The sequence below is a fragment of the Helianthus annuus genome, chromosome 7 (assembly GCF_002127325.2).
Source record: "Helianthus annuus cultivar XRQ/B chromosome 7, HanXRQr2.0-SUNRISE, whole genome shotgun sequence".
Taxonomy (NCBI): domain Eukaryota; kingdom Viridiplantae; phylum Streptophyta; class Magnoliopsida; order Asterales; family Asteraceae; genus Helianthus; species Helianthus annuus.
The window spans coordinates 86,255,947-86,269,785 of NC_035439.2; the positions used below are offsets into that span (position 1 = coordinate 86,255,947).

General features: G+C 38.8%; 1 protein-coding gene across 1 annotated transcript; it reads right to left on the reverse strand.

Annotated features, from left to right (window-relative positions):
* Positions 1-8,698: 8,698 nt before the first annotated feature.
* Positions 8,699-11,633, reverse strand: LOC110894578. The gene is made up of 2 exons (XM_022141803.2): positions 11,424-11,633; positions 8,699-9,694 (listed from the first exon to the last, which is right to left on the reverse strand). The coding sequence occupies exons 1-2, from the start codon at positions 11,527-11,529 to the stop codon at positions 8,925-8,927; spliced, it is 876 nt and encodes a 291-aa protein (XP_021997495.1). The 5' UTR covers positions 11,530-11,633; the 3' UTR covers positions 8,699-8,924.
* Positions 11,634-13,839: the final 2,206 nt, after the last annotated feature.

Genomic DNA, 13,839 nt, shown 5'->3' on the forward strand with positions numbered 1-13,839 from the left:
CGATTTATTTTCAAATCAATTGAACAAATAAAATTAGCAATCTTTATTATCACATTGTACATTTTTGTAAATAGTCTAACTAGTCGAACAGGTCATGCGATACTGACCACATGCTCTTTGTGGATACGATACCCGACTTACCCTAGCTACCTAGGTTTAATTGGGTTTTTGACTGATCGAGACGACACAGTCACGTCAGTGTGCTTCGCTTAACACAAGTTCCCTTGGATTGTTGTATAGTGGAATCCGTAGTCATTCCATGAAGTAGCGAATTTCGTCCAACTTGCTAGAAGTTGTTCCTCCATGCCCCGCATGGACCCAACTTGAACATTCTCTTCCTTCAGCGCTTCGGTTTAAACAGGGCGAATCTGATCGGGTAGGCTAGAGCCGATGGTGTGCTGTGAGACTCGTACACGTCTAGGTTTCATAGTCGAAATCCTTCAAAAGTTCCATCCAACGATGCCATCATATGTTTAGCTCTTTCGAAACAACGGTACACGGGAGGCCCTTGTGATCGGTCAAAGTAGTGCACTTGGTACCGTCCAAGTAATGCCTCCAATTTACATCCAAAGACCACGGTTTCCACCGCAAGTTGTGTGTCGTGCAGCTCCTCTTCGTAACTCCATTACGTAAGTCATCACCTTCTCATGTTGCATCGGCGTGTAACTGGGACTCTGATTCGAACCATCATGGTATACCACTAAATCACCCGTACCCTCGGGTAAAGACAATACCCAGTGCATTGTAGAGTTGGGTTTCAGAAGCTGAAAGGATGTCCTCCTGTTCGTCTCCCACGAATACACAGCACCCTATTCTGTTAATGAGGTTAAAGCTGCGAGATCCTCGAAAATCCTGTGATGAATCTGTGATAGTATCCAGCTGGACTAAGAAATTACTGCATCCCCGATGGGCCATTTGGTGCCGATCAATATCTGATGGAAAGGGTCTTTAGCGAGATCTGCATGTATCCCCACTTCGTTGACTACGTGACCAAGAAAGCGCACTTCCCAAATCCTGAAGTCACACTTAGGTAAACTTCGCGTGGAGTTGCTCCTCTCCCAGGGGTTCTATAATAAGATACAAATGCCGCCCATGGTGTTCCTTTCTCCTGGAAATGATCCAAAATGTCATCAATAAACACGGTCGATTCATGTGGTCTATAAAGCTGTTGGTGTGTTGATTAACCCAAAGGCCATGGTATACATAGTCGCAATGGCTGCATTGCGTTCGATATGTCGTTCTAGGAAGACTCTCCCCTTGGATTTCCTTCTGATGATAGTTCGTTCATTAATCAATCTTCGAATAGGAGCTTAACCCTTGCAACTGGTCAACAGGTTGTCAATACCTGGTCGAGACGAACGGTTTTTTACTGTCACTTTGCTGAGTTCTCGATAGTCAGTACACATACGAAAAGGCTTATCTTCACGGATATAACTGGGGCTCCCCAAAGCGAAAAACTAGGCCCGACAAACTCCTGTACAATATTTTCTGTAGTTGATTAGACAGTTCTTGCAACCCTCCTGGTGCAAGATGGTACGAAGTACGAGTAATCAGGGCTGCCTCTGGCGTGAGATCAAGCTGAGATTCTGCCTAACAGTTGCGGAAGTAAACTTGAAAGTTCCTCGGGTAGCACGCCGGGAGGAATCACGAACAATTGGTGGATCCTCGATCCTCTCTTCCTTAATCTTAACGTCTGTAACGGTTGTTAACGTAGCGGGGTAATCCCTCCGTAGACACTTCTGGGCCTTCATTGCTGAAATGATGCTAACCTTTACACCACTCCGACACCTTAGGTTAGACGACGATTCTCCACTAGGGAGAGGGTTACGCAAAATTTTCTCCTCACCGGGTGTATCTGCGTGGTACTTGGATAACCAATCCACACTAACTATTGCGTCGAAACCATCAAAGATAGTAGAAGGAAGGTCGATGTCGAACACTTGTCCCACAAGGTCGAGTTTGCATCCCAACGAACATATGAGGTTTCAATTGACTTGCCATCAGCCGGTTCCACAATAGGTTCGGTTTCAAGAAGCATCAGGGTTAAACAGAACAGAGACGAAGCGATTTGTTACCAAGAACGTACAGAACACCATGTTGTTATCATTCTAGCCTCGCCCACGCCAATCCTAAATGCCCTTCCACGAGCGTCATTTCCAGTGTTGTTATTTTCGTTACAAGGTTTTCCAGTATTGACATTGTCCCCTGGGTTGTTGACGTCTTGACTTAGCAATAGCCAATTCTTGCCAAAGTCAATCTTCGTTTCCATACTGCAGATTACGATTACGGGTACCTTGATGTCGTCGTGACTGTTGTCTCTAATTTCGTTGCTTGAAATGGAGCCCTGCGATCTTTCCCCAACAGGGTCCATCTTAACACATTCTGTGCCACATCCTAAGGCGCTACTCATTGTGCTAGCAATCACACATTCCACACTATAATCAATTGTCATTGCTCATGTCCCGATTGATTCGTAAGAGTTGACTCACATAGGTCGCTGACTAGAGTTAAGGATTTGATTGAAGTCAGTTCGCTGGTGTTCGTTGCCGGCAATCAGGGTCGTCCAAATACTGAGGTCGGTAAAGTACTACGTTCATCCTCTTGTCCATCGATGTTGCAAGTTGTTTGAGTAATACACAGTCTGTTGCTAGAGTGTCGCAGAAGTGATCACGCTCCGAGGTCTAAGACGTCAGTACATTGAGTTCTCGCAGACAAAGAGGAGTGAGAAAGGTATAGACCAATCATCGACACTGCAACATCCAACTCAGGGACGTTTGTACAAGCACCTAACATCCTACACAGTTCGCTAGGCGTTCAGATGCGTGTTCAGGTAATACTCGATAGCATCAAGATTCGAAAGGATTCAGAGAGGAGTGAAAAGATCACGTTCGAGTAGGAGACAATCACTGCTAGGACTCCTATAGATTTGTTACGTTTCTCACTGATCAGAACAGAGCCCCTTCTTCACTCGTTAAGGCCCACTGGGACTCGCATGCACCCCACATTATTATTATGTGTCCACCCATAATAATATTGTGATTTGCATGTTCATCTCAGTTCCTCCTAACTCATGTCAAATGGTTCCTCAAACTCAGACGTCAAACGGAAGTTATCAAGATGATAAGATCACAGAAATCCAAGAACTATGACAGACTACCCACGCATCGTAAGGTAAACAAGCAATTCATGTAATCATGCTATAGTGACGAGCGTGTGTTCGTATGATACATCATAAACGAATGTGTACTAGTCATGTAATGTATGCAACAGGTGAAAGAGACGAACCTTGCAATCTGGAGCTGAGTGTCATGGTCATATTCACGTATTCAGAACTCGTTCGGTTATAGTCTGGTTTTATAAAAAGATTTTTAAAACCAAGTTCACTATAACCAATGGCTCTGATACCAAACTATCACACCCCCAAAATACCACATCCGAGAAACCCCGCGAGGCGTGTGACGTACCAGGATCCAGCCACCAAACACGTTGAACTTATAATATTAATTCAAATAAAACCTTCATTTATTAAAATATTCATTACATAACACTGTTTACATTTTAGCGGAAGCATACTACATTATTTAAGAGTTTTATAACCCAAGAGTATAAAAGCCATTAAACTTGTCTTGTTATTCCTTGTAACTTGACCCATGACCACTCCAGCATCCCAGACAGCAAGTCCCAACAACATGTACCTAAAGGCCTGCAAGCATGCAGAAAAACGTGTATCAGACAACGCTGGTGAGTTTACTGATTTGATAAACCATTCGTTACCGATCACTGATTCATGTTATGTTATGTTGATAATAACTCGATACCGCAGACGGCCCTTTTTGCCCTTCTCCAATGTCTATCAAACATTGGTCATGATTTAAATTTATTTGTTCACGCCCGTCCTATCCAGGTACGTCGTGAGGGTGCCAAACCTAATAGCGCTATCAACTAATAACCCCGTTGCCCTACAAGCAACTAACCCGGTAGTATGATGGGACTTAAGTGATAGAGAGTGAGTGTATTATCCAACATTAACGTGTACTAAAAACCGTTGCATATCCCCTGCAAGGATATGCATTGTGAAATCCGCCTCACATCCCCTACAAGGATGTGGCTATTTGAAAACCGCCTCATATCCCCTACAAAGATATGGGTTTACGAAAATTCGTTTACAAGTTTTGTCAGTTTGATTGTCCCCACCGGACGCATGCTTGTTTTGAGAGAAGTGAACTCACCTTGATTTGCTCGGTAAGATTAATTTCTTTGTTTAACAGTTGGTCAAGCACATCCGGATTACGAGACGTTGAGGAGAGCGTTAGAGCCTAGACAAAAGCTTCGATCACAAAATGAGGCTGCTACCGAGGGCCAGAGAGGATTAGGGTTTGCCGTTATATGAGAAATACTCCTTCTGTACGTACACACCACATACGCACATATAAGAGGATAAACTGATTGCATGGTTTGGGCTTCAAGGGAACATGAGCCGAAAGCCCATACTCGCCAACGAAAAACTTTGACGAAAGATCATCTTTCATCGGGCAGTGGAAACATGAAGCAACTTTCATCGAACAATAAGGTGGCGAAACATCTGGATGATGAAAGACACGAGTTTCATCGGGTTTGAGACGAGGGGTGTGCTAAGTCTATAACCTTAGTTCATAAGTTTCCATTTAATTAGCCACACCTAATAATTCCTTAATCATTTACTAATTATGCACAAGTTGCAAACACAAGGCAAAATATGAAAACAAAATTGTAAACAAGTAATGCGTAAATGAAGACCTTGAAATCTCGGGTTGTCACAGAGATGTTTAATGAAATGACGTGGCACATCGTGATTCGACGTAGGTAATAGCCGTTTAACCCCAACAGGTAAATTTTAAATTTTTTTAAACCTTTACTTTTTTAAAAATCAAATCTTACCCAATATATACAACCCACTCTTTCATTTTTTTACAAACTCTACAACTTTACCCAAAATTATACAAACTCTCAACCATTCCACTTAAAAAAAACCGAGGATGTCAACCATTGCGTGGACCGAAGAAGAAGATAGTGCACTTTTCGAGTCGTGGGTTGAAGCTTTGAGCCACCACACGCCAGGTATGCGAACGAGCGGTGCTTTTTTAGAGGACAATCCGACAACACTTTTGCGTCCATAGGGGTGAGACCACCGAACCATCGACGCTCTTTCGTCTCGTTTTAGGTTAATCCGTCTGGATTGTGAAAGATTCGATACGATCCACACCGCCGTGGAGCACGAGGGTGGTGACCTCGGGGAGGACGACATCATTCAAGTGGCTCTCATCAACTTTAGGAACGAACACCGTCGTGACTTCAAGCTCGTCTCGACGTGGGAAATCATTAGATTTTTTATTTAAACTAGTTATTTTCCGCCCGCGCGTTGCGACGGGACCCAATGACTACAAAAGGCATGTCAGCAACGGCAAACAGACACCGAATATCAAAACATAAATAAAATGACGTGGTAAAGATAGTCACTCCGTCATAAAAAACGATTTTAAATAACCTAATATATAATAATAGGACCCACACGTCCTACACGTTGGAAGTTCGGTTGTTTTCCGTTCAGTTATTACGGTGCTAACACGTTAAAATATGGATGAGCTCGGTACCGGTAACGGCAGCGAAAGTACCGATCCGGAAAATCATCGAAATTAGGTACCGGTACCGAAAATGCTCGGTACAATACGGTATGGTATTTGAAGGTAAAAATCAATAAATACAGGTATGGTGCTAGACCGGTGTCGAACCGAAAGTAACGATTTTGAAAACGCCAAAAGGTGGGTACCAAATTGGTACCGAAAGTGATTTGGTATAATAAATTTGGTACCGATACGATACCGGTTCGTTTACAGGATTTGATACGATTTGCTCATCAATATTCTAAATATCCAAGTTAATTTTACATGCTACAATTCATTCATTACAGAAAAAGACAAAAAAAAAAAAAGCAAAATAAGTTGTTGTGTATATAAAACCTCATTCAAACGAAATACAGTTTATTTACTGTGTGTATGAAAAGTAATCTAAACGGTGCAATTACTTGCATTGCTGCGTTGCTACAGGATTTGATGAGCTCGGTACCAACCGGTACCGAAAATACCGTTACCGATCGAAATCCCCAAAAGTGGGTACCGGTACCGAATATACCTAGTATGGTACGGTTCGGTACCGGTCGGTACTGGTACAGCACCGGTATTTGAGGGTAAAAACCGGTGAATACCTGTACAGAACCGGTAACGAAAATACACCGGTTTGATAAAATTGAGACCGATACCTATACCCGATACCATCTAATTTTAATTTAATAATAAGTCACTGTTAATTCTAAATAATTATATTTCTAATTTTAATTTAATAATAATAAATCAGTGTTCATTCCCTTTCCTTTTTATCATATATAGATTATGTGTTCTTTTTAATTTTAATATTAGGTAATGTTTAATTTTATGTAATGTCTTTAAATTTTAAATTTTATGTAACGTTTTATAAATTCATTGTATGTATTGATTAGTAGTAATGTTTTTATAAAATTTTAATACATTTCATATAATTTGAATTATAAAATAATACAAAAGGTGTGTGCCATGTGTCGAAAAACATCACGTCTCCATGCCCCGGGCCACACCTTCCATTTTAGCACCACGCAACGTTCTGACTCGTCGTCCACGTGTCGCATAATGCCCCATTTTCAAACCCCTCCATACCCTGTGGTCTTAAAGGGCCCATGCATTCTGAATGGTCTAATAAATAATTATATTTGATACTTACATATTATTTTAAGAGTAAATTGTCATTTTAGTTCTCGTGATTTGACCATGTTACTTTAGTTAATATAAATTTTTCTCTCATCCGAGTCCTTGACGTTTGTATTATTTTTTTCTTTTCCGTCCATCCCACTGACTCCGTCAAAAAAAATGTCAGTTAACTAGGGATACTTTGGTTAGATTATATGTATCTTTTGTTTTTGCAATTTTTATTCAATATTCATTTTACAAAACATATATGTAATCTGAACAAAATACCCCTGAATTTACTGACATTTTGACGGTGTTAGTGAGTTGGACAAAAATAACAAAAAAAATGCAAAGGTTAGGTAACGGATGAGAAAAAAAAATATTTGGACTAAAGTTGCATTTATAACCAAACCATAGAGACTAAAATAGCAATTTACTCTTACTTTAAAATTGTCATTTTTATTTTTGGGATTATTATGCGAAACAAACTTATAATGTTTATAATTATTGAAAAAATCACAACTCATGAGTAAACCCAATTAAAAATCAGAAATCGATTGAAGATCATCAATACCAGACCTACTTAGACGTTCATAGTTGTTTCTCTATATAGGATTTTTAATGGCATAATTAGGTTTGCAGGAATCTTAACTTGTGTGTTCTATTTGGGAGTTGGGAAGGTGATTAATGATATCTAAAAGGATGAAGGTAGGCTTTTTGTTCATGATGTGCTACAAACAAGTAAATAAGATATTTCTATCTAATTTGTTTATACCAAATTTTGTACCCAAATTTGCATTATTTTTTTGCTAGAAAGCAGCCCATACATAATTGGAGATTTCATAAATATATATTTCTCTTTTATGAAAAGTTAAAAAGGTTAAAATAGCAAGTTAAGCATCTATATCTATCTAATTTGTTTATAATCAATTCTGTGACTTTTTTTTTTTCTAGAATGACTTGAAGATTATGCATTATTCAGATAATTGTTTAAAAATAATTTTGTTTTCTATTAACAAGCAATTGTAATGAATTTGTTTATACAATTATTTATGTATACATTTTATGGTTTTTTCAAACAAAGTTTTTTATTTAAGTTATGAGGTTTCCAATGAATCTCACACTATAATTTTAAATATACAACATGATATATACTATTTCGTTAGTGTTATCATAACTTTATATATTTGATAATAATTATTATGTAATTATATATTCATTTTATGAATTTTAAAATTTATTTATTAAAGCCTATTAGTTTGTTTAGGCTTGCGAGCCAGTCAAGCTCGGTGTATATAATTTGGCTCGAGTTCATATGCTAAATGAGCTCAAAATTATACTTGATTCCGGACTCTTTTATCTTGTTTAAGCTCGAATTAATTAAAGTTCTTAATGAGAAACATATCATTAGTTGTTATTTGGCCCATGCCTAAGTAAAACATAATTATCTTGTTTATACCCTCACTTGTGGCCTAGTGGTATGAGGCCTGGGTTTTTCAATGAATACTCAAGTTCAATTATCATTTGTGTAATATTGAGGTGGATATAAGAACCAAAGGATTCGGACTAAGCATTGTGTAAGGTTGTCAGATCGATTCCCGAACCCAACCGGGTTTTTGTCCCACCGTGTGTTACGCCAGATAGTTTTTCTCTTGTGGTGGCAAAACGACTGTCAAGTGGCAGACGGCGGTATGGTTTCCCGAAGGAACGCCCAAAAAAGCCAGACATTGAAGTCAGCGTAAGCACGATTAAGACAACATAGTCTGGCCAAAGTGGAAAAATACGAGACTCTCCGATTTGAAGAGTCTAGCAACCTTATACATGAAGTTCATCGTTCATAAAATATCAACCAAACCAATGCAATGACAAGGACTAACAAGTGCCATCTCGTGACAACCTCACACCCATCGCGTGACATGACCTAATTTTCGTTTATATTCGCATTCGAACTTCAATTCGGCTTTGTGTGTTCTCCATAACAGTTTTTAAAAATAGTAAAAACACAAACCAACGCTTCCACACAATGTAATAACCCCACACATAATAGTAGCAATCTAAAGTTAAATCACAAGCATCGCTACAACATATAAGCAAACACCATATAAAACTTCTAAAATAGTAATAACAATTCCTTTCTTCTGTTCAAGAACATATCCGTTTCCTTTACCATCATTCGACCTTACCCGATACAACACAAGCTTGAGCCACCTCGACTCGCTCAACTGGAACCTCGGTATTTTGCGTAACCAAAGCCCGAGTCTCTTCAACCTTCGTCACACAAGTCTGCAGGTCCATCGCCCCTTCAACCAAAGCTTCACGGGTGCACCCAACAAGCCTCTCAACGGAGATTTTATTCACATCACGCCGAATCCCAATGTCGGCAACGAACCTACTTACACAGTATATACCACACCCCACGACAGCCAAACCAGAAAAACTAGTGGTCAGGTAACGAAGAGGAGATGAAAAAATAGCACTAGTCGCTGCTAGAAACGAAGCTGCCTGCCCGCTTCGTCCCACACTGATGGTTGTGAAAACGAGCAACCCCGTCTTACAATAAATCGCAAAATCCTCACAGTTGTTTTTGAAAATATTGTACACACCGAAACCGTTTTCGAGGAGGAACTGTGCACGGTGAATGACATCCTCGGGTGGATCAGAAAGAGCAAGAGTGCATGTTCCGCCTCGAGCTTTGGCAAGGAAGATGGCAGGAGAGACTGAATATTTGAATAAATAAAGGTCACCGCCAGATAGGAAACAGTTGAGACATGATGCAATGACGCCGTCAGCGTTTGACATGTCACCGCATTTTAAACAAGGGTCGCCGGAGTTTGAGGGCGATGAGCTTACGATAATACGGTCCAACACTGTTCCGGTGCCAATTTCTTGACCACCGCCCCGGGTGAAATGGATCACCTTATCATCACCAACATATATTCCTGCAGCAAATGAAACACAGAACTTTGTTACACTTGATATTTTTTTTTAATCTTTTAGGGCCCTAATGTATGTTTGTCCAACTATTTCAAAGTCTTGTTCAGATCGCACGTACCAAAATCGGGTACAAAAGCGACTCAAACACCATGGGTTCGCGATCCAGGTCGGAAAATTAGGGCGTATCCGATTTTCAACAGATTCGACACTAGTCACTAAAAATCGCGTACCCAATTAATTAATTCGTTGTTTCGGAATGATTACACATACCAGAAACGAAAAGGCAGATTCAAACCTGAAAATTGGACTTTGACGCAATGAATTGAAACATCATTGGCAAAAGTTACGAATGGGGTGAAGAATGTTTGGGATTCCTTATTGTAAGTCCTTTTTGACTTCTCTAAAAAGTTAATAAGTCAGAAATTGTGACTTATTAACTTCTTCCCTTACAACACAAGCAATCCCAAACAGATTATAAGTCCCTTTTAACTTTTCAAAAAGTTAATAACTTCTAAGTTGATGAAAATAATGAATTCCGAACACCCTATTAGCCTTTTTAGGTTTAAAATGGTTTATGTAATTTTATCATTTAACCCCTCTATCTTTCACTAGTTTACATTTATTTCTTAAACTTATAAATTTTTACATAAAAAAGTGTAAAATTAGTTTGTATATGATACGATGTATCAGACTATATGGTACACCATGTACCGAATTGGCATTCGGAAACGTACCGCGATCCATGTGACTATGAGTAAAATTAGTTTGTAAAAAAGTGTACCGGGTTTTAGAAATGCATGAATGCGTTCTAGTTTTTGTTCCGCGCAGGGGCGGATGTAATGTACAAGGAGGGGTAGCACGGGCTACCCCTCAACTTTGTCGGCGGAGTGTAAAATTAGTAAAAAAAAGTATTTTTTCTCCGTTTTATGTATCCGGGATACCCCTGAGCAAATATTAGGATACCCCTGAGCAAATATTTTGGATATCCCTGTATCCAAAAAAAGTTTTAGGATACCCCTGAACTTGTCTTCTAGATCCGCCACATGTTCCGCGTACCGGAACGTACCACGATCCATGTGACTATCGTCAAGACTCACCCAGGGAACACCTAGCCCCGCCTTTCAGGCACAGCGCAGTCTTCTCGCTTCGCTTTAAAAGCCCTACTTTCAGCCCCTCAGTCGCATTTTTCAGACAAAATTCCGGCCAAAAATCGTCTGAACAGGTCTAAAACAATTGTACCCGCCATAAACAAACCTGAAATCAACCTAAAACAGCCTAAACTAGCCCCAAACCTAGCCTAAAACATGTCATACAATGCGCCTCGCTTATAAAAGCCCTCATTTTTTAAGCGCCTTGAGTGCGCCATCAACAATTTGATGGTACCATATGTTAAATATATAATATGCAAAAGAAGGAGAAATGCATGAAGAACAATCTACCCTGTGTGCTTATAAAACAAACAACCATTTGCCTAACACTTTCTAATCAACCCAAGATAAATGCCTATAAGAGGATTGTTCAAATAACTACCAAAATTACACATTAATCTGATTTTATCGATTATAATCAAACAAATCTCAATATAAGATCAAAAACATTCAAGCATTAAATCAATTTCATCTTTAAAAAAAAAAAATCAAACTTTTCAAATTTTCACAAACTAAACACATATCGCGATTAAACAAAACAAAGAATAACCTAAACTGAGATTCAATATAGGAAAAAAAAAAGTACCGTGATGAGCGTAGATCCAAGCCGTACGCCAGGAATAGATGTGATCTCCTGGTTTGAGTTGCGATTTGTCAATTTTATTGGATAAAATTTGCTTCATGTCTTCCATTATTCGTAACCCTAACGCAGATGAGATGAAGATGAAGATGAAGATTTTGTGATTGTGATTGTAAAGGTTGCTTCGTTTAGGCGTACTAGTAATAATAATTAATTAAAAAAACGTAATTAAAATGGATAGTGGGGACCGTGTGACACCGTTTTATGCTTCTTGGCAAGTAAAGCGTGTGGATTCAAACTCTGCCGCGTTCCTAAATATTTTTTTGAGTGACTTGCAAATTTTGTCCTTTATTTATCTAATTACAGGCGGTGTCCTTTATCTTTAAAATTAACGAGTTTTGTCCTTATTGTTTCAAAATTTTACACGGTATGTCCTTTGACACTAACCCAGTTAATTTTTTCTGTTATGTTAGGTCATGTGCAAAACACATGAGGGCAGTTTAGTCTTTTCACATACCCTTTTTATTTCCCCAATTTATATTAACCCTTTCTCCTGCCACCAGCCACATCCACCAACCGCCACCACCATGTCTAGAGAAACACAAAATACTGCATAAATTCATCAACATTCTAACACCCTAACCTTCCACACATTAATGATTCTTTAGCAGAATGAGCAATACGGTACAGAAATTTCCACAAATTGAAATCAAACAGACACCCATTCATTACTTTCAAACCAAATTAATAGCTCCAACGAGCTTTACCTCACAGTTGGGAATAGGTATTCCGATTGGAGCGGTGGTGAGTGACTCGGTTTCCGTTATTGATGATAGTCTTTTGAAGTCGAAATATGTGCAATCACCTGAAACCTTACATTGAATATTAAATGAATTAGAAGTTTAGAACTGGCAAGTAAATACACAGATGGTCCGGAGGCGGCAGCGGGGGGCTTAGATTACGCTGAACTAATGGTGATTATTGTGGATCTGACCGGAGATATGGTGGCGGCCTTAAGTTAAACGTTCATTGGTGATGAACTGATTGCCTAAGGAGGAGAGGAGGCGAAGATGTGGTGGTGGCTGTTATGGATTTGACCGGAGATGTGGTGGCGTCTCGCCGGAGATGATGAACAGATCAAGAGACGATGACCAAATTAAAAGAGGGCTGGTTGTGGCAATGGAGATTGGGTAGAGAGAAACAGATGAGACAAAATGTGTTTCTCTATATATATTAAAATTAATATTTTAAATTTAGTTTTGTTTTATTATGTAAATATTTTTAAACATTTATAAAAAGACTAAATTACCCTTTTGTAACATGATTTAACAATAAAAATTAACTAGGTTACTGCCAAAGGACATACCTTGTATGATTTTGAAACAATAAGGACAAAACTCGTCAATTTTAAAGATAAGGACACCGCCTGCAATTAGGTATATAAATAAAGGACAAAATTTGCAATTCACTCTATTTTTTTATATTATCCATAGTTTATTAACGTACAGGGCTGGCAATTTTACACGAATACACGACACGAACTTACACGAAGTTAACAGGTATCGTGTATGGCCTTAACTGGTATCGTGTACCAAACAGGTAGACACGAGATTACCTGTTAATTTTCGTGTATAAACAGGTTAAATACCTGTTTACCTGTTAATACCCGTTAGTACACGATAAGAAATTAAATTAAATAAAACTCATCAGCCATGTGTGTGTGGGTTCCTTAATTCCTTTCTATTTTCATTCCTCATTCAATTCAAAAAAAAACCCTAAACTCCCTCTGTAACTCTCAGATAACATGTCGTGTTCGTGTTTTCGTTCGTGTTAACAGGTATTAACAGTTAATTTTCGTGTATAACAGTCGAACAGTCGTGTTAACATGTATTAACAGGTGATTTTCGTGTATATCGTGTCGTGTTCGTGTTTGAAAAAAAGGACACGATAAGTTATCGTGTCGTGTTCGTGTATGGGATTTCGTGTGTCGTGTCGTGTCTTATCGTGTACGGGTATACACGATATGCCAGCCCTATTAACGTAAATCCAACATGTTTGGAACTAGGGGAATTCCTGTGTGTTGCGACGGGGCATTTGGTTGGTATCGTTTTAGTTTGTTACAGTACCCATATAATACCATCATTCGGTATAGCAATCGAGAGATATATAACCAAGTAGATATCGACATATGTTTTGTAATATCCGAAAACTATAGTGTAACACCCCGAAAATATAAAACTTTATATTAGAATTATAAAGTGTAAAATAAATGAGAATAAGCTGACTAGGATAAATAACCCAGTTAGTCACAAACCTTGTTATAACAAAGAAACTTGAGATAAAACATTTAGAGATTTACTTGGTTTTAATTGAGGGGCCAAAAATGTTAAAATGGAAACTTATGTTATTAAAACATAATAAA

Coding starts and splice junctions, on each gene's coding strand:
- LOC110894578 (XM_022141803.2), bottom strand. CDS start 11,529: ATGGAAGACATGAAGCAAATTTTATCCAATAAAATTGACAAATCGCAA. Junction 9,695..11,423: donor TTGGATCTACGCTCATCACG/GTACTTTTTTTT, acceptor CATTTGCTGCAG/GAATATATGTTGGTGATGAT.